The following is a 27,310-nucleotide window of genomic DNA, read 5'->3' on the forward strand; positions in this document are numbered from 1 at the left end:
TTCTTGAGAAGGGGCAAACCACTGTCTCCTTCAGGGCAAATGGAACCATCCCCTTTTACAAAAAAAGCATTTACTACTAATTAGCTACATGTCACCTATCTAAATGTCACCTCTCAGGATCCCTTGACCAACCAGAAGGGATAGAACCTAACATGTAGGTAACAGAATCATCAACCTAAGGACTTACTTGGAAGTAATCAAATCAAATCAAACCCAGATAACTGGACAAGCCCAAGACAAAGTCATCTCCATAAGACAGGCATGTCAAACTTGTGACTTTTTCTCCATTGCCGGCAATGGGGTGGGCACAGTTTTAGTATGACGCATCCGGCCCATGGGCCGGCAGTTTGACATGCCTGGCATAGGACCTGCACAGGCAGATGCTACCTTTGAGTAGATTTTAGGCACTTTTAACAGATGTTTTACATAATCTTCATAGCAGGCTTGCAAAGGTTCCTATGGCCCTTTCTTATCCTTATTAAAAGCTTTCGATTTCACTGTTTCAGCATATATTGTTTACTTGTATTTACCTGTATAAACAACTATGTAAAGAAATTATCAGCAAAGATCACTATTTTTTCAAATTAAAGGATAACAAGCATGTAAGTAGCCAATGCTGATTCTTTCTCAAAGATGCAAATGAACTGCAAATTATGCTGATTACACAGCTTGCAAGTGAACAGCTGTAGAACCTGTTCTTCGGGCCCATAACGGGATAAAAAAACCCCAAAAAAGTAGCAAAAGTATCTGTGGTGAGTTTAGCCAATTAGGTATTGTGGAGGAGAGGTAAACCTTAACAAATGCTGAAAACGAAACACTGAACTTACTGTGTGTGTTTGTTTGTTTATAAAAGGATACAGAGAATCCACAGCTGCTTGTCTGTTCATTACTCTAGAAAAATAATTTTCTTTTGCAGCCTTTAAATGGCAGCAAAGAGCAACTTTCCAGCCAATGTAAGGACTGAGAAACATACTGATAGAATAGATATAGATATGAAAGGCAAGTACTCTTCAGTCCCACAGAAATAATTTGCTGCTCAATTAAAAAAAACCCCTAAAGAACAACACATGTTCATAAAAAGAGGAAAACAATGAAGGAGGAAAATTTCATGAAAATGCAACATTATTAATAATTTTGTTTTCCTATTGGGGATGGAAAGTACTACTTTTACTTGGGAATTACTAAAGCGGTTCCAATATGTTCTGATTTCAGCAAAAGGTAAAGGTAAAGGTAAAGGTTCCCCCGCACATGCATGCTAGTCGTTTCCAACTCTAGGGGCCGGTGCTCATCTCCGTTTCAAAGCCGAAGAGCCAGCGCTTGTCTGAGGACGTCTCCGTGATCATGTGGCCGGCATGACTAGACGCCAAAGGCGCACGGAACGCTGTTACCTTCCCACCGCAGTGGTCCCTATTTTTCTACTTGCATTTTTACGTGCTTTCGAACTGCTAGGTTGGCAGAAGCTGGGACGAGTAACAGGCGCTCACTCTGCTACGCGGCACTCGGGATTCGACCCGCCAAACTGCCGACCTTCCGATCGACAAGCTCAGCGTCCTAACCCACTGAGCCACCGCGTCCCTTGATTTCAGCAAAGCATTTATTAAAACAGGCCACAGTATTCTGTTTAGCAAACTAGTTACATGTTGGCTGGATAGAAGGACAATTAAATGAATACACTGCTGGCATGAAAGCTCACACTGGATGGTTGTTAATAGCTATTCATTAAGAAGAACCACAATGAAAGTTAAGTGGGATGCTATAAGATTCAGGCCATGTCCATGTATTCAACATCTATATTAGGGACTTAAATGAGGTGCTACAGGAATGCTTGTCAAATGTGCAGAACACATAGCATTGGCTAGGATTGCTTGTGGCATAGAAGACAAAACTAACAGTCAAAATAAACTTGAGAAATTAAGGTACTGGCTGACAAAAGATTAAATTTTAAGAGAAAGAAGCTGAGAACAGAGATAGATGCACAGATTTAAAATTGGGGATACATGACCGGCAGCAGAGTTTGTAATAGAGGCCTTGGAGTACTAGTTGAGTACAGACTAAATATGAAAAGTACAAATAGATGCTTTGTGGATTTGGACATTTTCAAGTAGAATCTTGACAGCCAGTTATGGGGAGTGCTTTAAACTAGATTACTAACAAAGTAACTAAAGTAATTTTAGGATTTTAGCAAAATCCCTATTAAATCATGTAAACTAAATATTATAATAACTTATTAAATATATATGCCTCCCAACTGTCTCTGGGCTGCAGAAGTAACAGCTACATTTCAAAATTTCTCATCCTACTATAACCAATGTATAACAAGCATGAGAAAATGAATCTTGAAAAGTCTTTTGCCTCTCCTCTTTAAAGAAAAGGTTTCTAGATTGATGAAAATGAACAGAGAAACTGCAGTTTCTCTGTGTAAGCATGCATGCATACATAAGTATGCTAATGATACTCAATTTTATCACTCTACTCCTGGTGATCCAAGTGATGCTACTGCCGCCCTCTCGCAGTGCCTAGAGCAGAGGTCCCCAACCTTTTGGGCACCAGGGACCAGTTACGTGGAGAGAGTTTTTTCCACAGACCGGAGGGGGCGTGGTTTTGTGTGCTGCCTGCATCCTGTGGATTGGGCTTTCCTTGTTTGTGCGGACTGGTATGCCACGGCTTGGTACTGGTCCAAGGCCTGGGGGTTGGGGACCCCTGGCCTAGAGGCTGTGGGGGCCTGGATGGGGGATGACAGTCTTCAGCTGAACCCTGGCAAGGCCGAATGGCTTTGGCTCTTCAGAACTTCAGGATTTGAGACTTTAATTAAATTAATTATGGATAGGGTTGCAGATGAACCTGATCAGTAACTTGGGGTTCTTGTGGACTCACAACTCCTACTCAAAGAGGAGGTGGCAGTCACATCTAGAATACCAAAATAGCAACATCTCTGAATAAATACATTTAACAATAATATGGCACAGTGCATTGCATAATCCTGATGATAGCAGAATTCTACTACTTATGATATTTGAAGGAAGCTATTTGCAAAGTACTATAGGGTTTATTTAGTTTTAGCTACTGGTTGGTTGTTTAAAGTTATTTCAGACACAGGAAACTTACTTGTGCCCATTTAAAGCAGCATGATGCAATGGAGTGTATCCAGTACTGTCAACACAGTTCACATTTGGTCCTCTCCAGATACTGTAAAGCAAAAGTAAATAAATAAATGTTATACATTAAGACACAATGTATAGTAAGTAAACAGCACCAGACTGAGACAGATTTCCTGTGAATAACACTAAAAAAGCATATTTTGTAACCACGATCTATTACACAATATTAACTTGCTGCTATATTAAACAAAGAAAAACAGGTGATCACAGAGATGGATTATCCCAATTTCTAATAGTATTTTATTACTATTTCATTGGTTATTATTTGTATGTGTTATAGCACTCTTTAGGCAATATTCAAGCGAGTTGGTCCACAAGTAGCACAAGCTGCAAGGAAGCAATATATAAAACAAAAGAGAAAATAAGGATAATTTGTTTTTGTCTCTACTGTACATATTTAAATGAATCTTTCATCTTCATTTTTTCCCAATCTGATAACACAACTAGTTAACACAACGACTATATTCATAGTCGTAATAAATGCCTTTTTACAGTCACATCAATGTAGTTTGCTTAAAAAATGAAAAACAATTTCATCATAAAACCAAGTCATAATACAGAAGGGCTATTTTTAAAACACTAGAAGTCAAATTAACTACCAAACCGGACACATTGGTTTGCATGTATTGTGAGAGTACAGAATTTACCAATACTACTGGAAATGCTTAGATTAATCTCCATAATAGCAAATGGGTGTGAAATGCACTATATAGTCAAAATGTTGGTTATAATTCAAGCATAGTAATATTTGGAAATCTCATATTGCTTTTGCAAATGACTTTAATTCTTTTTAAAACAAGTAACATACAAACACAATAATATTATAATATTTCATGATACTGAGTTTTCAAATCAGACTTCCTCCCTGAGAAGGTTCATTGTAGATTTGTAACAAAAATCACAAAATATCTCTGTATAAAGGATAATACAAAGAAACATAAGTTACTAATTCCTATCCTGCAAATTCATGAAGGCAGATTCCTAGAGGCAAAAGAAGTGTTATGATATCTTAAAATTAATAATGCTGAAATTCATTAATTCAAATTTTTCTGAAGTCCTGACAAATATTTTATTTTTTATGCTTTACTGCAGGGGTCCCCAACCCTCGGACCATGGACTGGCACAGGACCGCGGCATGCCAGAAACTGGGCCACGCAAACAACCGAAGCCCCATCTGCAGAATGCAGGCAGCATGTGAAATCAGGCCCCAAACATGTCTACACAGAACCAGTCCCTGTTGCCCAAAAGGTTGGGGGGGGGGGTCGGTGCTTTAGGTTTTACTATATTTTTTGTTTGATTGATTGCTGTGAATCTCTCAGAATGTTAAGATACAAGTTTAATAAATTATTATAATAGCATTGAAATATTGCATATACAAAGGTAAAGATAATCTCTAAATGCCTATATACAAAAATGATTCGAATTAAATGAAGTCTTAATTGCATTTTGTTAATTGCAGCATAAATCTATTAAAATGCTTCACCTTTTCTATTCTGCTTTTAGAAGTAGTGCTAATAAGTACTATTAGTGCTGAGTAATAATTCTCAAATATTACCATGCTTGAATTTAAAACTAACATGAGCACAGATTATTTGCAAGTGATTATACTGCTCATTTCACACTTATTTGTTTTCTCATTATTTTATTGCAAAATGAACACTTAGGTAAACTGGAAAAGCATAATTTCCTGTAAAGGCATGATGAGTTTGTAATGAGATGATGTTTAGTATTCTTAGGCCTTCCTTAGTCATCCATAGTAAAATAAATATCAAGTAGTGTCCACAACTGAGTTTACAAACTATAAGCTCCTTACAAGTTAACAATTCAAAACCACTGAGTCAGGGGTGTCAAACTCGCAATGTCATGTGACGTGTCACGACATATCACAACTTTTTTGCCATTGCCGGCAATGGGGTGGGCACAGCTGGCCCACAGACCGGCACTTTGGCACTCCTGCACTAAGGAAATAACTCATAGTGCCTAAGTATAAGATAATTTTTAAAATGAAGAACAGAATACAGTTTATTCTATAGTAGCATGACAATTTTAAGGAGAACTGACATTATAAATACTTTAAGCTCTGAATTACAAAGTTAATTCAGACAAATTCTCATCAGCTGAATGAAGATTTAATCAGGTTTCACTGCCAATCACACTGCCACACATTATGGCACAAATAGTACTTAATATTCTAGTCTTGTTTGGTATGTGTAATGTTCTAATATTAGCATTTCAATTTTTATAGGGGAAAACAAGCGTTTCTGAATTCAAGGTATTTTTAACACCATACAATGACACTAACATGTTAAAAATGAAATAATTAGCTCCTGGCTGAGCCACAGTATGAGAAAGATTTTTTTCAAATAAATAGAGGTTGGTTTAATTATTTTTTGTTTTATATTCTTATCTGAAAGATGCAAAAATATATTTAATAATAATTTGGTACTTAATAAGGAAGTGAGGGAAGAAGACAAAACAAGGGAGAAGGATTAAATTAAATTAATAATTTATAAGAAAACTATGACTGGTAAAAATATCTCATGGTCGCAATTTATTGTTTGTATAGGCTTATATTGCTTAAGAAACAAAAGTCATCTTAGGAATGAAGAGTTTATTTCTGTGATACAATTCTGCAACATCTGTTGGATGATACTTATAGCAGGATACATATATTATTCCTCAAAAAGCTTTCAAAAGAATTATAACAGTTGCATATATCTATGAATGTATCTTTACTTCAAAGAAGTACACTTGCAACAATATGGAACTGTGGAATGAATGCTTTTCTTCTTTCAAGGGACCAACTATTTTCTAATTAAGATTTTATGAGTTTTGAGCAGTGGTGGGATTCAAATATGTGAACAACCAGTTCTCTGTGTGAATGCCTCTTCTGGAAGTCCATTCTGGGCCTGGGTAACAAAAAATTAGCTACTGGTTCTGCTGAAGTGGTGCAAACTAACTGAATCCCACCACCGGATTTGAGGCATTTCCCATATTACTCTACGTTGGATTTGCCAGGAAACCATTCAGGCACTGAAAAGATCAAGAGGCTTTTTTTTTTACCAGAAGTTGGTTATTATTTGAATCTTAACTCTGCCAATTTGGTTAGATGGGTTTGTGTTTTGTTTGCCAATCTGCTCCCTGGGACAAGGAATTTTTGCAGCTTCTGATGACTCTTGAGAACTGATGCTTTTTGGGAAATGAGCCTAAGAAACTGAGGTGAATAGGTGCAAGATACTCCTTGACTTATGAGTGTAATTAAGCCAGGCAAGTATGGACATACATTGTGACAGTCATAAAGCAAGTCATCCATGTAACCAATGATGTTTCGTGATGGAGATCAAGTGAACGCTGCAGTTGTTAAGCGAAAGCTGCAGTCATTAATTAAATTTGTTTTTCACAACAGGGCATTTTTGCCTTAAATCGGAAAGCCAGTTTTCAGCAAAGATGTTGTAAAATGCATATGCATGACTGCAGAACACCTGTAAACATTTTACAACATCTTTGTTGTAAAACAGCCACAAATGTGGCCCAGTTGCCAAGCCCCCCAAAATGCAGTCATATGACTGCAGGGGGGGAAAAACCAGATGATGAGTACCTTTTGGGGCACGGGCTCCGTTATAACTTGGAACCGCTAACCAACTGGTTATAAGTCAAAGACAACCTATAATAAGTTTGTCAACTTCACCAACACACTAAAAAATATTCGAGATAATATCATTTTGAGAGTTCTTAAAACATTTCAGATGTAAAATGGACTGCCAAAATTGGAGAATTCCTTAACCTTGACCTGTATACTTGAGGACTGAGAACTTGTCCTGCTTCATTATCGCCCTCATACTGTACTAGTAACAATAAGATAGCATTTACATATCAGGGTTGATGCAGAACAGATCAGAGCTAGAAAACACACCTTTGTCTTTCAGAACTCTGTTCAAAACTCAACTGCAGGGACCCAAAGAAAGAGTTCAGGGTAATTAGAATATAGAGGATTTTTTTTTTCTAAAATGAATTTTTTTTCCTAGAAATTCTAAAGCCAGGAGAAATATTTTTCTCATTCTTTTACCCAAACAGAAAATTGGGGAAAATGGGGATAGAATCTTTGACATACCGGTATTTCCTTATGTATTGTAGGAGAGAACCATGTTAGGCTATGAGGTCAGCTCATGAAAGCTTAAGCCTTTACATAAAATGTAATATAGTAGATGGAAAAGATATAACACTGATTTATTTATTGCCCTATCTAAAATCAGCTTGCTATTTCAGCTATAAAACTGCAGTATCAGTTATAAAATCAACATATGTTGATATATTCTATTAAAAATGTGGTGAATTCAGGATAACAATTTGGGATAATGTGCCTGTGCTACAGTGTCCAATGTTGACCATCAATTATAACTATATAAGATGTAGAAATATATTTGTCTTTCAAAAAAAAGTAGCATATAATGCTTTTTCCCCAGCTCATTTGTGTTCTTCTGTTCTCTTGCAGATTTTAAAGCTAAACTCACAAAACCAGTTTCTTATCATTCCAAAACATGCTTTGTCTTGTTGAGTAAGTAGGACAATCACTTTCTGTCTTCTAATCTTTATCCCAATCAATGGCCTCTGTCCCCATCCATCTTCAAGTCCTTTATGTTGGCAGAACAGAAAGCGATTTACCTCATTTTCTTTACAGTGGGCAAGAGTAAATGTGCAAAATTGGAACTGAATCATCCTTTTTTTGCATGCAAAATAGGCAATGCCATTGGAACAATCTTATATTACCAAATATGGCCTGTCCTCAAGATAACAACTGAAATAATCCTGTGTAGAAAAATCTTCCTGTTGCAGATTTTAGTGACCATGGGGGCGGAAGGGAAATTGCTTCATGCCTAAGGCAGGACTCATGGTCTCCAGGCTTCTAGCCCAATGCTAGTTTAACCAATATAACAAACTGACTCTTAAATAGTTAACATGAGTAATAACCATTTATAGGTTTACCCCCATATTTATATAGCATGACTCTTATTTTTCCTATGAACCGCTAGTGGCCTTATCCACAAACATACCTTTTCTTTACATTCTCATTTAAACAATTTATGATTCTTGGCTACTGTCTTATTCTTCTTCACTCATTATCAATTCAAAGAGAAAAGCCTGTACTTGATTTCTCTATCAAAGAGTTATGACCATTCAATTTGTATGGTCACCCATCTCATCAAGTGACTTTGGACATCCAACAACATTTAAATAATAAAAATAATTTAAAACAATACAAAAAATTAAAATAAAGAGCAGTTGAGAATACTCCACTCATTATAATGACTAAATTAACCAAGAAAAGTCCCTGTAAAAACTCAAAACTCCAGGTCTGGGCACAGGGCTATTCTTTAAGGACTTAAGAAAAAACAGCAGGGTAAGGCTCATCCTGATCTCTGAAGAGAGAATACTTCATAAGGTGAGTGCTATGGCAGAAAAGGAACGTAGGACTGACCACCTGGTATTACTTAGCCAAGAGGACTTGAAGCAAGCTGATCCTGCCTGACCAGATCAGGTGGGAGAAACAACTGGGAAGAGACTATGCTGGTGCATACACTAGAAATTGCTAACAAAGTACAATAAGACAATGTTTATGGGGCTGTTAAAAAAAGGTAGATATAAAACAATCTGATGAGCTAGAACTTTTGAGCTTGTGAGTATGTGTGTGTATGTATATATATATATATGTATGTATGTATGTATGTATGTATATATATATATATATATATATATATATATATATATATATATATATATATATATGTATGTGTGTATGTATATGTACGTATATGTATATAAAAAATGGTGACCACATGGTAATTTGGTATCTAGGAAAGACCATATTTATTCTCTTGCCAAAACTTTGTGAATTGCATGTGTGTATAACTTGGTACGTTGACAAATCAAACTTTAGGGTTTAAGAGAGGGCATAAGGACTGAACAATTGTATGAGGTTAATCTTTTTATATACGGTATGTGTGCAAGTATGTTAGTGAACACACAGCAGCTTGATAGTTATGCAAGACAATCTTTCTGAGCATTTCTCACAATTTGATGGGCCAAATCTTGTGATTTTTTTTAAAGTTCCATTTAAAAATATTAAAATTCTGCTTTCTATTTGTTGCCTTTCTACCTGAACATTAACACACTACATGTGCTTAGTAAGCAAAGTCCATGAAAACAACTTCTACTGCACACTAATGTGAACCATTTGACCCAAAATATGAATATATTTTGAAGGTAGACGACCAGACATTTGTGCATGCTACAATGCAAACCAAACTAAAAATGCAAGACTTATCAGGGATAATATCAGCCCCTGCATTTTCTGCGTCACATGAGAAAAGCACATCTTCTTTCCCCTGTTCTTACCACTTTCTACAGAGGGACAATCGAGAGCTTCCTGTCATACAGCATCAAAGTCTGGTTTGGAAGCATCACTGCTTCAGACAGGAAGGCGGTGCAGAGAGTGGTGAGGATGGCTGAAAAGATTATTGGCAGTTCCCTCCCTTCCATCCAGGACATAGCATGTAAGCATTGCTTGAGCAGAGTCTGGAAGATTGTCCGGGACACTACACATCCTCTTCATGACCTGTTTTCTTTGTTATCCTCCGGGAGAAGCCTTTGTGGTATCCAAAGCAGAACATCCAGATTCAGTCACAGTTTTGTTCAATACAGTATTAACCTTGTGAACTCTAAAGCTTCCTCCTTCCGTTATGTATTCAAGATGGACAGTGATTAATATTTATATGTTACTTATATGTAAGGGTGTAGGTCTATATATATGTTGTATATAGTATGTTTAAATGTGAGTTATGTATGTGTACACTTTGAGAGCTAGCACCTAAATTTCATTTTTAATGTGTGCCATTGTGCTCATAGTAAAAAAAAAGACAATAAAGATTATCTACCTATCTATCTATCTATCTATCTATCTATCTATCTATCTATCTATCTATCTATCTATCTATCTATCTATCTATTTATGGATAAGTTTGTTTTTACTTAACTTCAATCTACTTACAATAATTCTACATGTTACTACCAATGGTGAGTAAGTAGCACATTCTATATAGCAACTGAAAAAAGAACCCAGACCAAATTGTGTCTCAATAAGAAAGGAAACTCCAGCCTGTGTCAGCATCAGAAAACAGCAATTCAAATTAATAATCCTTTCATTAGTACAAACTACATAAGAAAGTGATTACATCATTGCAGAGATGAGAACTATAGATTAACCTATAAAAGGGACCCACACTTCACATAGCTACAAAAGTACAGAGACAGCAAATCCTAAGTTTTTTTTAAAAAAAAACAAGTTTTATTAATTTTCTAATTTTACATCCAAATATTTATGAAGCAATGTGGTGGTTGGGTAATCAAAGGTTAACAATAACAAATAACAAAATCTTTTGTAATCAGCTCAGGTTACATCAACAAGAGTTCCCTCACCAGTTCCGTTAATTACAATAACATAGTCAAATTAATACATTTCTTCAATTAGAAGAATTTTCAATACATTTTCACTTATACATATCCATGTCCTGTTTTTAAATTTTACCTAATTGCAATACAGTGTTCCAAAATAGCCTGTAGTATCTTGAAAACTTAATTTTCAGGTAACCCACATTTCCCTTATTTGATTATATAATAATTATCATTTCTAAAATACAAACATTGTTCATTTCAGTGCATTCTTATTTTATACAAATATATTCTGCTTATCATCTTAATAGTTCAATTATTGAAAAAAATATCTTTTTTATATCATTCCAAATTCTATAATATAATTCAGAGTTATATTCTAATAGCTAGTTTTCCTTTCCCTTAGAAATCTCAAATTTAAATACAAAGTCAGTTTATATCTTTTGGAGATTTCCCTTGGTCCATTTAAAGAAAATTTTAAGCTGTCGTTAGAAAACCCAGCAAGTAGGAAAAAACCCCGTTTTTAAAAATCTAACTCTAGCCTTCTTTTTGTGCCAAACAGGCTTCCATATCAGTGCCTTTAAATTCTCAAGTGTGTCTCCCTTTCTTCCTACACATATTGTTTGAGTCCAGGGAGACCATCTAATTGTCTGTTTTTAAAAGAAATATCCCCTTTATAATCAATAAATTGTTGCTTTAATAAGTCAATTCTTGATGTTTGGTGTAGTATAGTTGTCATTAGTTGAATCTGATCTTCTTCTTCCAGTTCCATCTGGCTCAGGTAAGAAGTTATGTCCGGTGTTATAGTTATTATTTGGTTGGCTAGATACTCAATGTACTGTATTTGAAGGCCTTTGACATCCTCCATCTTAGTGTTGCTTTCTTCAGCTTCTGTTGTTTTTTGAATTGTAGATTTTGTAGTTAGAATCAAGATTTGGCCATCAAGGTCCTCAGTAGATTGTATTTGCTGTTCTTTAGCGTCCCCTATTTTGATGTTAATTTCCTCTTCATTTGGTTTTTGAATTGTCAATTCATCAGCTGAAGTCACATTTTGGTTTGGAAGATTTAAGCTGTCAGATTTATTTTGCAGTCTGGCTTTCATTTGCTCAGCCACTGCCAAGATTGTTTCAAATATAGGTTTATAGTCAAGTGGTGGATAATATCCTTCCATTTCTTTGCTGTTTGCAGATAGGTCTTTCGTGGAAGCTGTTTTTGATAAAAGCCAATAAATGTCCACCTCCACTATTCCTAAAAGTTGTTTTTCAGTGCCAGGTGTTGCCAATTCTTATTTTTAAACATAATGTCAAGGTCAAATCTGAATTTGAGCCAAATCTCAGAACAGAGAGGAGGTTTACTTGCTGTATCAGTTTCGCCACAAGATATCCTCAATAGCATGTAAAATCTTTTCCAAACTTATAAAAATCCATTTTTTCCTTTTTGCCCCTTTTTCACAGCTTAAAAGGTAGATAGGATAGTAGGTTCCCATAAAAATAAGGATTTTTTATTAGCCCAAGAGTTCCAAAAGTACAAATAAGATTGCTTATTCAGTTAATAATTTCTGTTTCTTTTAAGGCTTTAAGATTTTAATTCCCTAAGTAGTCACCATTCTTTCAAGAAGAGGGGAGGCAATTTTCAGGAAAGTCCCACAGGAAGGTAGTTAGGGGAGTAGGAAAGGTAAAATTTCACCCAGATCCTCCAGATTGCTTCGTTGAACTTGATGGTGCTTTTGGCTTTTGGCAGGGAACGACTTAATGATCGGCCATATTAATGGCCAATCTCTTCTTATTCGGGCCAGAGGAGCTGCTCCGGATCAAACGGAGGGCTGCCGCCCTTCCGCGATCACAGGGAGGGCCTCCTCATGATGGTCGCCCCTCCAGGGCAACTTTCGACCCTTTCCAGGGTCCTCCGAGGAAGAAAGATCGGATGGCAGGGAGAGGGTTCTTCCTGCATGTCTGCTGGCGCCGCGCACGCAAACTGGAAACCAGCAAATCCTAAGTTATTTTAGAATGTAAAAATTATAAACCAGAATTTCTACTTGTATATGCTAATTATTTTTAAAAGACTACCGTAATATACAACATAGTAAGAAAGATCACTATCAAAGTGTGAAAAAAGCTAGACACACTACTTCCAAGAAGCACTCAGACTGCAATCCTATACTCAGACATGCTCAGAAATGTCTTAAAATTAACTCAGTTGTATTTGACTCTGAAGAATTATACTAAAGAAAGTCCATTTGATACAATGGTTAAGGCATCAGGCTAGAAAAAGGGAGACTGTGAGTTATAGTCCCACCTTAGGCACAAGGTAAATGGGTGACCTTGGGCCAGTAATTCTCTCTTAGCCCTAGAAAGGATGCAATGGCAAACCATTTCTGAAAAATCTTGCCAAGAAAACTGCAGGGACTTGTCCAAGCAATCTCTAAGTATCAGACACAATTGAATGGAAGAATTAAAGATATACTGGACTGCATTATAGCATACAGGATTAATACTGGATTTTAGAACTGCACTTCTAGACAGTTTAAATGCCTGCAAAAATGTTTATCTGATGCAAACTTTTAGTAAAATTAACAAGCAATTTTTGTTGGGTTAAAGCAATGTCATGAGAATGCATTTCCTCAAAATTCAGAACATAATAATGGATTCATTCTTTGCTTCAGCTATTTATTTGGCTTTTGTTGTTTTACAATCCAGCCCCTTGTTAGTTTGTTCTCTTGCTAAATATTCAGGCCAGTCAAATATTAAGAATATAGTTTTAAATGTTCAAGTTTCTTTATTTGGTTTTGTTCATTTTTCTCCTGGAAGCTTACTCAGGAATCTGTTTTCACTTCATTATAAAATAACCACTGTGAGGTAGTGGTGGAAGCCACAATTTGGATTGCTTCTGATTTAAGAGTTTGTGCAAACAAAACTAATTGTAGTTTACTGCAGTTAAGAAAATAGCTAAGCAATCCATAGCTTTGGTATTGTCTAAATTCAGCTAGTGTCATTCCAAGATCATTTAGTGACCTGCGTGGTTAAGTAAGGACATAAACCTGGACACCAGTTCACCCCTTTAATCCTCTAGCAGCAGATTCAAAATATTTTTTCTTACCTTTCATCCCTTTTGGACAAGATTCAGAATTATTATCTGTGTTAAGGGAATTCTTGTATCAAAATTCACATTAACATAGCTAATTATAAGTAACTTATAAATAGACACTAAAGATACACATCATGGAAAATAGTTTTAAGGAAGTAGAAAGTAAGCTTATTATAAATACCATATTTATAAGATAGAGCCAGAAAATGGGTAAACCAATATTCCATTTATGGGGCTATTACAAGCACTATTCAAAGTATCTGTCAGATCAGATTTAGATTTGTTCAGTTAGATTCTGCCTCTTCATATCATACGGAGTTCGCTGAGTCATAATCTTATTTTGTTATCTAAGAAATGTTTAAGCCTGTTAGTCCTGATGAAATGGACAAAGTCCTTGAGATTGTGAATTTGACCACCTGAGTTTTAGAAACATGTCCATTGGTTAAACAAGCTTTCCAGAAACAACATGTGGTTGGATCTATGCAGCAGTGAATGCTACTTTGAGAGAGGAGATGTTTTCATCTGTTCTGAAAGAAGCAGTCATTTGTTCTTTTCTCAAGAAACCATTGTTTTATCCAAAAGATTTTTTTTAAAATTCCATTTATATCCCGCCCTTCTCCGAAGACTCAGGGCGGCTTACAAGCTTAGCAGTAGCCTTCATTCTATGTATATGCCTGCTTATTAGGGCTTTCGCCCCCCCCAAGCGGCATTATTACAAAGTCAGCTTATTGCCCCCAACAATCTGGGTCCTCATTTTACCTACCTCGGAAGGATGGAAGGCTGAGTCAACCTTGAGCCTGGTGGGATGCGAACCTGCACTAATTGCAGGCAGCTGGTGTTACTTAAGGAGGCATTAGCCCACTGCTCCACCAAGGCTTTTGATAAATCAATGCAGATTTGAGATACGGGAATGGGAAGAAGTCTTTTGCAGTGTTAGTGTTTCATTGGAGATGAAGTTTGGGAGATGCCACAGAGTTCTACTCTCTCCCCATTACTTCTCAATATGTAAATGAAGCTGCTGGGTGAGTTGATTAAGCTCCACAGGGTAAAGCATATCCAGTATGCAAATAATACTCAGTTATATACATTTTTGACCTGAGCTACTAAGATTTTTTCTGTCTGGAGGCTATAGAGGTCTAGATAAGGAAGAACAGATTTCAGCTCTACTGGCAAGATGAGTGGCTACTGGGTCTGAAGCCTCCTAGATCCAGATATTTTCCACAGAGTTAAAGTTCATTTTGGGGATCCTCTTGGACTCAAAGCTCCTGCTTATGGAGCAGTTGGCAGCCATGGCTACGAATACCATTGCACAGTATACCTACTGTGTACCTACTGTGCTCATTCCTGGATTAGGAAACCCTCCTTGTAGTCAGTCATATATTGGTCATCTCCCAGTTGTGCTACTGCAATGAGCTCCACGTTGAGCTCCATATCCTTGAAGAGCATTAAGATGCTAACAGCTGTTCCAGAATGTAGTAGTGTAGGTGGTTTGGGGCATTCCACAGTATGCCCACCTAACACCTCTGCTCGGCAAGCTGAACTGGCTCCCCCTTCAGTTTTTGGTACAATTAAGGTGTTGATTGTCATCTCTTAGACCCTGCACGACATAGGGCTGCATTTATTTGGAGGACAGTTTCTGATCCTTTCTGATCTTCCTCCCAGAATCAAAAAGGCTGGGCATGCTTTGGATCCCTTTCTTGAAGCAATGTCATCTAGTGCAGAGGTCCCCAACCTTTGGAGCACCAGGGAACAGTTCCGTGGAGAGAGGTTTTTCTGTGGACCAGAGGGGGCGTGGTTTCATTGCTGCCTGCATCTTGCACATGGAGCTTTGCTTGTTTGTGCAAACTGGTTTCTGGCAAGTCACAGATCAGTGCCGGTCCACGAACCAGGGGTTGGGGACCCCTGATCTAGTGGAACCAAGAGAGGTACCTTCACTGCCACAGTGCCTGTCCTATAGAACGCCATTCTCCCGAGGATTCAGAGGCTTTGGAAAATTGGCTATTCCTTCAGGCATTAGGCTGGGATTCTAGGTGAGTCCAATGGCTTGGTTGTATAGTTGTTGAAGCAAAGTCTTTTTTTAGGAATTTGACTGCTTTGTATTAATGTTAAAATGCTGGGTTTTTTTTAAAAAAAATGTTACATTTCATTGCTATGCTTTTAATTTACTATTAAATGCCCAGAGTCATGGAGCAAGATGAATCACCATACAATTATTTAAATAAATGAACAACCCACATTTTTTCAGAAGTTCAAAGCAATTTTTTTAACTGCATAGAAAACACTGGAGGGAGTTAGCTGCACAGGTATAGATAAAAATTATTATTTATCTCCAGTTTAAAGAACTGTAGTTCCGTGCTTGGCTGTAATACTGTAGTAATTCTAATATTTATTAGAATTGTACACATCTCAGAAATTATTAATGACTTTATATCTTATAAATACAACATCTCTGTTCATGTAAGCACCCAATTTTTTAGGCTTCTACCCAAGCCAGATAAAAATTGTGGCTCCTTTAAGAATCATATTAACTTTAATAAAGAAGCTATTTTTTATATTCAAGTAGAAGCCTTAATAAAATAGGGCAACTTTAGAAAATAACTAGGTACTGCTTGTTCAAGCATATCTTCCTAACCATTTTCAAAGCTTGCATAGCCCTAATATTAATTTATTTTTCATAAAATCTACTGGAAAAATAACAGAACAGCAATTCAACACTTAAGCAAAATACATTGTTTATATAGTAAGTGACTCACTATGTTCACAGAACATATTTAATCTAATCAACTACTACCTAATCATAGCAATTTACTCTGAGGTCTGAAAAGCTTAACTGGCTAAGATTTGCCATTCTGGGAAACACCTCTATCTTACCTGTGTCCTCTGAGCAATATTGGTAAGAAAGTATTGGTAAGGCTTATAATAACAGTATGACATAAATGGTCCTTCCCTTGTAGCCAAGCAGGCAGCAAGGGGGATAACTTGTATGTTGTAGCTAATTAGGACTTGAACATTGTTTTGTGCTGCCCAAGTGTTTGCAGCAGGTTTTTTTTAATGGAACATTTTCTACAAGCATCTACTAGTAATTTATTTCCTTGGAGACAGGATTGGATGGGGCAGAATCTAGTTTTTGCTCAACAGCTTACCAGGGTGGGTTCGTGCAACAATGACCAGGAAATTTGTGTTTGACTCACTGGTAAAACTATTTCTTTAATTGACCATATTATGCATACTTGAACCCAACTATATATTGCAATGACGACAACAAAAATACCACTTCAAACAGAAGTATGAATCAATATTCTTTTTTTTTCTGAGTAGAGATTATTCTGAGCAGCGTTCATTCTTCCTAGATATGAACCATTCCCTCATGCCAACATTTTGCATATCTTAACATTTCTCCCTGAACTTTCAAATATTTAGTACATATTATTGAAAGTTATAAAACCTCAATCACTTGTTGTAATGTTTTGACCTTTATGTGTACTGTACAAGAAATGTACTTTTTCGCTGTCAAATACGATTATCTTTGGCCTTGATACATTGATTTTCAAATCCATATTATTTGTTGAATCATGCAATTTAACATTCATTGCAAATTGTTTGGTTCTTAGGCACATTATCTGTAAATAAAGCTGCACACAGATAGTCCTTGAGTTACTAGCAAAATTCAGACTAGACCGTCTGTCACCATGTGGTACAGGTAGTTCTCGAGTTATGAACTTCCAAGTTCTTGCGAAAAAGCTCGTGAAAAGTCTGAACTTTTCTTGTTTTAGTCCCACAGACTTTTGAAATGTGACGGGATGCTGCAACTGTCATAAATAAACTGTCATGTCAGCATCCTGACATGACTTCGGGATGCTGCAATTGTCATAAATACATGCCAATTGCCAAGCACCTGAATTTTGATTATGTGACTTCAGGGGCACGGTGAGGGTCCTAAGTATAAAAACCAATTGTAAGTCTTTTTCCCCCCAGTAATGTTTTCATTTTGAACAATAAACAAATGGTCATAAGTCAAGGATTACTTATATTCCAAACCAATACATTTCTAATATTACCACAGGTATTCCCCATATTTTTATCCATAACTACATTAAACATCCAAAAGAATTACACATTCTTGTTTCACTCTATGCTTAATGTTGAGGCATTTGCTAAACATTCTGTTCCTACATATGCTTTATTAATATTATACACTACCCTTACATAATTCATCAACCAACTTCAACTCCATACACATTCAAAACCTACCATAATTCCAACTACTTTATAAGACATTTTATCTCAACCAGAAAATATGCAATAAACCTTCTCACATTTATACACTCACCACAGCCTTTGCCCAGCATAAAGCTGAAATGCACTCCCCATTTTACTAATAAACACTTCTCATATGATTTCCAGCACAATTCTGTCAAACGCTTTCCCAGGCAAACTTAATAAACTAATTCCCTTAATAGATGTTAACCTACTCTGATTACCGTATATACTTGAGTATAAGCCGAATTTTTCAGCCCACTTTTTGGGCTGAAAAATTCCACTTCGGCTTATACTCCAGTCAACAAAAAAAACTTACCGAGGACTTGTGCGCGGCCGAGGCTTTGGTGCTTCCGGGATCGCCCGCACCTCTCCCAAGCCACCGCCGTCCGAGACCTGCCGAAGTTTGGGGAGGTTTGGGGAGGTGCGCGCGCACCTCCCCAAACTCCGCGCCTTGCCTGCCTGCTTCTTTCCGCAGCGGAAAGAAGCAGGCAGGCAGGGCGCGGAGGAACGGAGACTTGCCGACGTTTGGGGAGGTTTGGGCGCCTCCCCAAACCTTGGCATGTCTCCGTTCCTCCGCGCAGACCTGCCGACGTTTGGGGAGGTTTGGGCGCCTCCCCAAACCTCCCCAAACCTTGGCAGGTCTCCGTTCCTCCTGCCGACCTTTGGGGAGGTTTGGGCGCCTCCCCAAACCTCCCCAAACCTCGGCAGGTCTCCGTTCCTCCTGCCGACCTTTGGGGAGGTTTGGGCGCCTCCCCAAACCTCGGCAGGTCTCCGTTCCTCCTGCCGACCTTTGGGGAGGTTTGGGCGCCTCCCCAAACCTCCCCAGGTCTCCGTTCCTCCTGCCGACCTTTGGGGAGGTTTGGGCGCCTCCCCAAACCTCCCCAGGTCTCCGTTCCTCCTGCCGACCTTTGGGGAGGTTTGGGCGCCTCCCCAAACCTCCCCAGGTCTCCGTTCCTCCTGCCGACCTTTGGGGAGGTTTGGGCGCCTCCCCAAACCTCGGCAGGTCTCCGTTCCTCCTGCCGACCTTTGGGGAGGTTTGGGCGCCTCCCCAAACCTCCCCAAACCTCGGCAGGTCTCCGTTCCTGTTTGGGGAGGTTTGGGCGCCTCCCCAAACCTCCCCAAACCTCGGCAGGTCTCCGTTCCTCCGCGCAGACCTGCCGACCTTTGGGGAGGTTTGGGCGCCTCCCCAAACGTCCCCAAACCTCGGCAGGTCTCCGTTCCTGTTTGGGGAGGTTTGGGCGCCTCCCCAAACCTCCCCAAACCTCGGCAGGTCTCCGTTCCTCCGCGCAGACCTGCCGACCTTTGGGGAGGTTTGGGCGCCTCCCCAAACCTCCCCAAACCTCGGCAGGTCTCCGTTCTTCCTGCCGACCTTTGGGGAGGTTTGGGCGCCTCCCCAAACCTCCCCAAAGGTCGGCAGGTCTGCGCGGAGGAACGGAGACCTGCCGAGGTTTGGGGAGGTTTGGGGAGGCGCCCAAACCTCCCCAAAGGTCGGCAGGAGGAACGGAGACCTGCCGAGGTTTGGGGAGGCGCCCAAACCTCCCCAAAGGTCGGCAGGAGGAACGGAGACCTGCCGAGGTTTGGGGAGGCGCCCAAACCTCCCCAAAGGTCGGCAGGAGGAACGGAGACCTGCCGAGGTTTGGGGAGGTTTGGGGAGGCGCCCAAACCTCCCCAAAGGTCGGCAGGAGGAACGGAGACCTGCCGAGGTTTGGGGAGGCGCCCAAACCTCCCCAAAGGTCGGCAGGTCTGCGCGGAGGAACGGAGACCTGCCGAGGTTTGGGGAGGCGCCCAAACCTCCCCAAAGGTCGGCAGGAGGAACGGAGACCTGCCGAGGTTTGGGGAGGCGCCCAAACCTCCCCAAAGGTCGGCAGGAGGAACGGAGACCTGCCGAGGTTTGGGGAGGTTTGGGGAGGCGCCCAAACCTCCCCAAAGGTCGGCAGGAGGAACGGAGACCTGCCGAGGTTTGGGGAGGTTTGGGGAGGCGCCCAAACCTCCCCAAAGGTCGGCAGGAGGAACGGAGACCTGCCGAGGTTTGGGGAGGCGCCCAAACCTCCCCAAAGGTCGGCAGGAGGAACGGAGACCTGCCGACGAGCCGCGGCCACACAGGGTATTCCTGTGTATTCAGGCTTGCAGAACGGCGGATCGGCTTATACTCGAGTCAATAACTTTTTCCAGTTTTTGGGGGTGAAATTGGGGGTCTCGGCTTATACTCGAGTCGGCTTATACTCAAGTATATACGGTATCTTTCTCTTTATAGAAGGGAACAATAACATCACTCTTATAATCATCAGATGCAGATAAAATCTTCACAAACATTAAAACAAGAGGCACATTCATTCCATAACCAAGCTACATACACAATTTAGCATTTCTGCAGTTACATCATCTACACCTTGTAGTCTTGCCAATTTTCCACATTCTCACCACAGGTGCGAGTTCCTTTTCATCACTGATAGCATTTCTTTCAATTCCATTGCTGGGCATACCTTTATCATTCCCATACATATTTCTAAAATACTCTTTGCACCATTCCCTCACTTCAGTTTTATATCAAATCATTTCAACACCTTCATGTTTAATTACACCTGTTCTGGTGAAAGCTCAAAAGCCCAAATCAATCATGCTTTTATATTCATTTCTTTGCTTGGATGAATGAATGAATGAATGAATGAATGAATGAATGAATGAATGAATGAATGATTTGTCAGACCTACCGTGTTTCCCCGAAAATAAGACCGGAAAATAACTGGAAAATAAGCTCTAGCATGATTTTTTTCAGGACACTTGCAATATAAGCCCCACCCCCAAAATAAGCCCCAGTTAAGATCATCAACCATATTTCCCCCAAAATAAGATCTAACTGGAAAATAAGCCCTTTTGGACTTTTGGAGCAAAAATTAATATAAGACTCAGTCTTATTTTCAGGGAAACACGTTATACTCTTCTGAACAGATTAATTAATTATGTGCCATCAAATCTGTGTCTTTGCAACTACAAAAGCAGATCTCCAAACTGGCCTATAAGTTTTCCAATTGTGCACCCATTGCCACTGTAATCAAATCTACCACCCTTGCTGCTGGGCATTTTTCCCCCCTCTTTCTTCCATTCTTACCAGATGCTCACTTTAAAAAAAATGCTATTCTTATTTATTTTGGGTCTATCACCTTTGCTCTATCCTCATGTCATATTTGCATCTATTCAGTCACATCACTTAATGGAAAGCATTAATGGAAACATTGCAATTTTTCCCCAGAGCTCATATGTAATTCTTTCATTATCAGCCATCATTCCCGTGCAATTATCACCAAGCTATGAAATACACTACCATCTAACCCAATTCATGTATTTATCTCTTATTCATACAGGCATACCTTGTTTCATGTACTGTAGATACTGCATTTTTTAAAAAGACCCTCCACCAGAAAAAAATGATTCAGATTAGCAATTGTAGCAATCAAGTTTTTTAATTAAGGTATGTACATTATTTTACATAGACATAAAGCTATTAGACAGTTAATAGACTATAGCGTTCTGTAAATGTAACTTTTATATATGCTGGGGAAAAATTAAAAAATGTGTACCTTGCTTTACTAAGATATTTGCTTTATTGTGGAGGCCTGAATCAAGCCTCCAATATCTCCCAGATATGCCCGTAACTAAAACTACAGCTTTGCTTCCATTCATTAATTCTATTACACAACCTCAGAGTATTGCTGTTCAGATCCATATCTTTCCTATTTGCTTTACTTTCAATAAACACTATCTATTTTTCCTAGTTTCATTTCTTTCATTAAATCATGTTATCGTTTACATATCTCTTACATTCCAAGCTAAAATCTTCCATATGCAGTTGTCGTCAACAGACTCAAGAATATTAACTTCTATTACCTATCATGACTTTACATATTTGCTTTTTTCTTTAAAAATAAAAATGTCAGCTTTATCAAAGCTATGACCTCTGAAGAGAGAAAAATGGGAAGAAAGTATGGTTCTATAGCTGTAAAAAAAGTTGCTTGACCATTTATTTTCCAACTAGCTTGGGGATCCCATTAAGAGCCTGCAAGATGATTGGATTATATCTAGTTGGTGGTTATTCTCCCACAATCTTGCTTTTTATTTAAATTTATTTTTCCTGTTGGTCATGATATTGTTTAATCGTTGCTGGTTGTTGTTCATAGGCACACTGATGCTTAGCCATACATATCTGCTGAATACATAGTGATGTTTCTTAATATTTCATAGTCCAAACACAACAAAACATAAACAAAATACCATTACTCATCAATAAAACAAACAATATAGAATTAAATCTAATTAGGTAACAAACCTCTTTACTCCAGAAAGTATTAACTAAATAACGTATTGCATACTATCAGAAGGATAAAAGATAAAACTTGCCTGGACTCACTTATCAGGAATCAGGAACCTTAAGAATGGCAACTGAAAAGGCCATTCATATTTCTATAAAATGCATTTCTGATTTGGCAACCCAAACAAAAGAACCTTAGAATTTGAAGCACAGGAATATTTACAAGAAAGGATATGATCATTCAAATATCCTCACACTAAGTCCCACAAGCTTGCAAGTTATAGCAATCACTTTGTAGAAGGAAATAGGCAAGTAATGGAACAGTTTAACAGATAAATTACTCCATCCCAATGCCCAGCTCCAATCAATTATCCAGAGCTGTTGTAGTTTCTGAACATTTCTGAAAAGCAGAATGCAGAAATCCCAAATGGGCTGTAATAAAGACATATATGAATATGGACAGCTCTCAGAATGCCTTTGGCATTCTAGCTTTAATTGTGCATGTACACAACCAGTCAAAACCTGAGGATCCAGGTTTCAATACCAATCTAGGACAGAGGCAAACAACTTTTTCAAGCAATAAATAAGGTAAAGGTTCCCCCGCACATGTGTGCTAGTCGTTTCCAACTCTACGGGCTGGTGCTCATCTCCGTTTCAAAGCCGAAGAGCCAGCGTTTGTCCAAGGACGTCTCCGTGGTCATGTGGCCAGCATGACTAGACACCAAAGGCGCACAGAACGCTGTTACCTTCCCACCGTAGTGGTCCCTATTTTTCTACTTGCATTTTTACGTGCTTTCGAACTGCTAGGTTGGCAGAAGCTGGGACGAGTAACAGGTGCTCACTCTGTTACGCAGCACTCGGGATTCGACCTGCCAAACTGCCGACCTTCTGATTGACAAGCTCAGCATCCTAACCCACTCAGCCACCGCGTCCCTAAGCAATAAATACCACTATACAATTTGGCATGATGTTTCAAGTATGAAATAAATAGCTTTAGAATGCAGGAAATCTCATATGAAAACAGAGATTTTAGAAGATTGAGCTCCTTAAATCTTACCCCATTATCATTTTTTAGATAGCATCATCATCTAAGAGCGCCATGTTCAATTGGGAATTTGCCAAAAAAGCAAAGATGAATTTTGAAAAGCAGTGTAACTGCATCCAAAATAAGTTAAAGTTGAACTGCCTGTCAAATGACCACTTACAGGTTTCAATAGTTAAATCTCATCCAGTCTACTACATCCAATATCAATTTGTAGGAAACAGCTATTTTAAAATTTTATCATAAATTTCACTTAAATTCAGTGTCTGAAATACTGGCTCAATGAAATGCTCCCTCCCAGATGGCTCATGTATTATTTAGCCAAATGGCTGCAGTTAATTGACAAGCAAGGTTGTCAATTATGTTAGACGTATTCAGAATAAACTGTTCCATATCAATAATTTTAATAATTCCTGCCATCAACAATTTTAATCCTATTGCATTTCCTGTTGCTTATCATAAACTATAGTGAACAAACTAGATGCAAGCAAAATCACAGCAATGAAGATCTGTTCCTCTTATTACACTGTCATAGTTAAAATGTGTTAGTTAAATCATTATGTTGTCAGCAACATCACTACACAGGTTTCATACCCCCTCCTCTTCCTTTACTTAGCAACACATTTCAAATCATAGTTTGGAGGCAGTTTATATAGTTAATGATAATTACTGTCCGCCCAAATGTCACAGCAAGCTAATGTTTTGAATAAATCAATGAAGAAGAAAAAAAGAAAATATGCTTGATTGAAAGGAAGTTGTGGAGAAGATGAAGAATATATTCATGATACCAAACCCTACCTATGTCAAGTTAATAATTATAGTCTGATGAATGTGTAGTTTGTACACCTGGCACTGAAATGGAAAGTCTATCCAAATTATTCTAGATTTCTGACATGAAAAACTGTTTGACAAGCTATCGGCTTTCTCCACTCAAAGTTAAAATTAAGAATTATTAGTTAATAAAAATTCAAATTATGAATATCAATTTTCTAAAAAATGCATTACTGACCTATTACAAGTTACAAATGGAAGTCTGTTGTTTATGTCATAAAGTTCTTACATTTTTCATAAACTGGCAGTCACTGTTTGGATCCTGCAAATACAGAAACCTTAACATGGTAAAGAATAATGTAAACACAAACAAAGCACAAATAAATCAGTGCACAACCAACACTTACGACAGTTCTCACAGTTGAGAGAGGCCTGCCCTACTTAACAGTTGTTTGCTATACAGGGTGTGGAATATCAGACAAGCCAACTGAGTGAGAAGTCATAATTAATTGCAATATTACCAAGCACAGATTAAAAAAATAAAGCAGCATTGTTATTATAAACCTTACAACTGGAATCTGCAAAACCTTGTTTTAATGTTGATCTTTATTTATGTAGTTTTTCCTTCCCAAAAGTTATAAAAATTCATATAGCACTTGAGAATGTTCAATATTTTGCAGCACTGCTTTCCTTCCTCCAGCTTTTATGTCCATATCTTCTGAACTTCTGTAAAACCTAATGGTATATGTCTTATATAAGTAGATAGATACTCTTCTATACAGATATTCTAATGACGCATGAAAAAGCAGATACAGACAAGATAATTATCTCCATTAGATAATACTGGTAACACCCTGCACCCTGAATGTTTGCAAAAGTTTGCAACTTCAAGGTCTTCCTGCACTTGCAGCTCCTGTTAGAACAGCAGGCGAAGGTCAGATCCAAGGATGTCTTTGCTTTATCCAGTTTCAGCTGAAATACCAACTGCAGCCCTCCTTGGGATAGGAGAAACTATGCTCTTATCAATGGACGTGGTGGTGGCTCAGTGGGTTAGGACGCTGAGCTTGTCGATCAGAAGGTCGGCAGTTTGGCGGGTCGAATCCCGAGTGCCGCGTAACAGAGTGAGCGCCTGTTACTCATCCCAGCTTCTGCCAACCTAGCAGTTCGAAAGCACATAAAAATGCAAGTAGAAAAATAGGGACCTCTACGGTGGGAAGGTAACAGCGTTCCGTGAGCCTTTGGCGTCTAGTCATGCCGGCCACATGACCACAGAGACGTCCTCGGACAAGCGTTGGCTCTTCGGCTTTGAAACGGAGATGAGCACTGGCCCCTAGAGTTGGAAACGACTAGCACGCATGTGCGGGGGAATCTTTACCTTTACCTTATGCCCTTATCACTACCTGTTGGGACTGCTATAAAATGCTGCACATGGTGCACTTTTAAAGATTGCTCAAAGGATGCAGTTGGTTTAACTATAGTAGTTCATTTGTTACCAAGCATTCGTTGATAGCAGTACATTACACCAATGCCACAGGTGCTACACCAGTTACCAATCTACTTCCAGGTGTAATTTAAAGTCCTGGTGCTAACTTATAAAACCACATGGCATGGCACCAAGTTACGTACAGAATTACATCCTCCAACTGGATTTAACTCTGGCCAGTTTGATCCACTTGGGAGAAGCTGCCAGTAATTCCCCACTCTAGAAAAGAGGGGATGCAACTCACCCACATTGCATTTTGGTGTTGCCAGTCATTCAGAAGGGCCTCCTAGTGGAGACCTCTGATTGGTTCCCACCTTGACTGCATTCCAGAAGCAGCTCAACATGAAGCTCCTCTGATGGGCTTTTGGGCTGTGATACTATCTTGGTGGGATTATAGATGGGCGCTACTATATTTGGATTTTGTATCAAATATTTATTAATATTTTAGCTGTATACTTTTATTTATTTTACTTTGTGAACCTTTGGTTGCTATGACCTGGTGTATTTCCCCCCCCTTCTCTATAAACTGCCTTTCCCCCCCACCTTTCCTGGGCCATCAATTCCAAGTGCCCCATGTGGAAGATTCGCAAAATAATTTGCTCAGAATTGCAGCGGCATCATCTTAGCACTCCCCTTAACTGTAATGGAAGGAATAACCAAGAAACCAGCAGTTTCTGATTTGGGTCTAGGCGGCTAACCACCAATCTAGGATTATACTTGTTCCTAGTACGTGCTCCTCTTAAGAGTTTTTTTTTTAAAAAAAGGAAAAGTAGCTTGCTTCTTTTGTTGGCTTATGTGGAGAGGAACAAGATCATTTTTTTTTATTTAAATAACATATTGCACAAAAAATATGTCCAGAGTTTCTCAGTGATGCTTACTTGTGGGAGAAACCAGCAAACCTCAGGATTATATGATCAGTCTGTATGGTGGTTTGTTGGTAAGCCTTGTACAAACTGGCCTTATAGAATCTACACAGCTTCCAGACTATGTCATGTTCAGTCTCAGGAAGGTCCCTTCTCAGGTTCTCCTTCTTCCCTCTCCTCCCCCCTTTTCTGTGCTATCTCATGTCACTGTAGTGACATGTCACATTGTAGTGTAGGACACTAGCAAAGTTTAATGGTTCCAATGCTCTTAAATGGAAATAAAATGAAAGCAATCATTAAACACTCACTAATCAAGAAAAAAACATTATTAAAAGGAAGGCTATTTAGAGTCTTATTTGAACTGAATTTATATTCTCAAGAGAGGGAAGGAAACCAAGCCTGATGCCTTAAAAACTGGCCTAAGCCAAAATCCCATATTTTTTGGGTTATATTTTCAGATAATCTTCCAGCTACAGTAAGTCTCACAGAAGTATCTGATCGAAATCATACCTCTAAAGAAGACACAGATATATTGCCATGATGGACTGAAGGCAGATGGGCTTAAAAGTAGAAGTCTTTTCCCTATACCAGGGGTAGGCAACCTCAGCTCTTTTATAACTCATGGACTTGCAACTCCTAGAATTCCTGAGCCAGCCATGCTGGCTCAGGAATTCTGAGAGTTGAATTCCATGAGTCATAAAAGAGCCGAGGTTGCCTACCCCTGCCCTATACAGTATTTCTCTCAGGACCCCATCCTATTTTTAAAAATAATGGAGGACATCAAAGAGCTTTTGTTTGTATGGGTTCTATCGTTATTTACTATATTTTAAAATTAAAATTGAGCCTGTTGTAGCCGCTACTCTCAGGATCATTTAATGGGATTTTATTACGATGTTA

The 27,310-nt window shown here is 38.7% G+C and overlaps 1 protein-coding gene across 6 annotated transcripts in view; it reads right to left on the reverse strand.

Moving 5' to 3' along the window:
* ANKS1A (ankyrin repeat and sterile alpha motif domain containing 1A) overlaps positions 1-27,310 on the reverse strand; it is a 138,750-nt gene that overhangs the window by 101,587 nt on the left and 9,853 nt on the right. For all 6 annotated transcript variants that reach the window (XM_081324516.1, XM_081324515.1, XM_081324512.1 and 3 more), the window contains exon 2: positions 3,106-3,186. In XM_081324516.1, coding sequence (XP_081180642.1) covers positions 3,106-3,186 — 81 coding nt within the window. The remainder of the gene's footprint in view (positions 1-3,105; positions 3,187-27,310) is intronic.

This window comes from Vipera berus (assembly GCF_964194415.1).
Source record: "Vipera berus genome assembly, chromosome: 3".
Lineage (NCBI taxonomy): Eukaryota > Metazoa > Chordata > Lepidosauria > Squamata > Viperidae > Vipera > Vipera berus.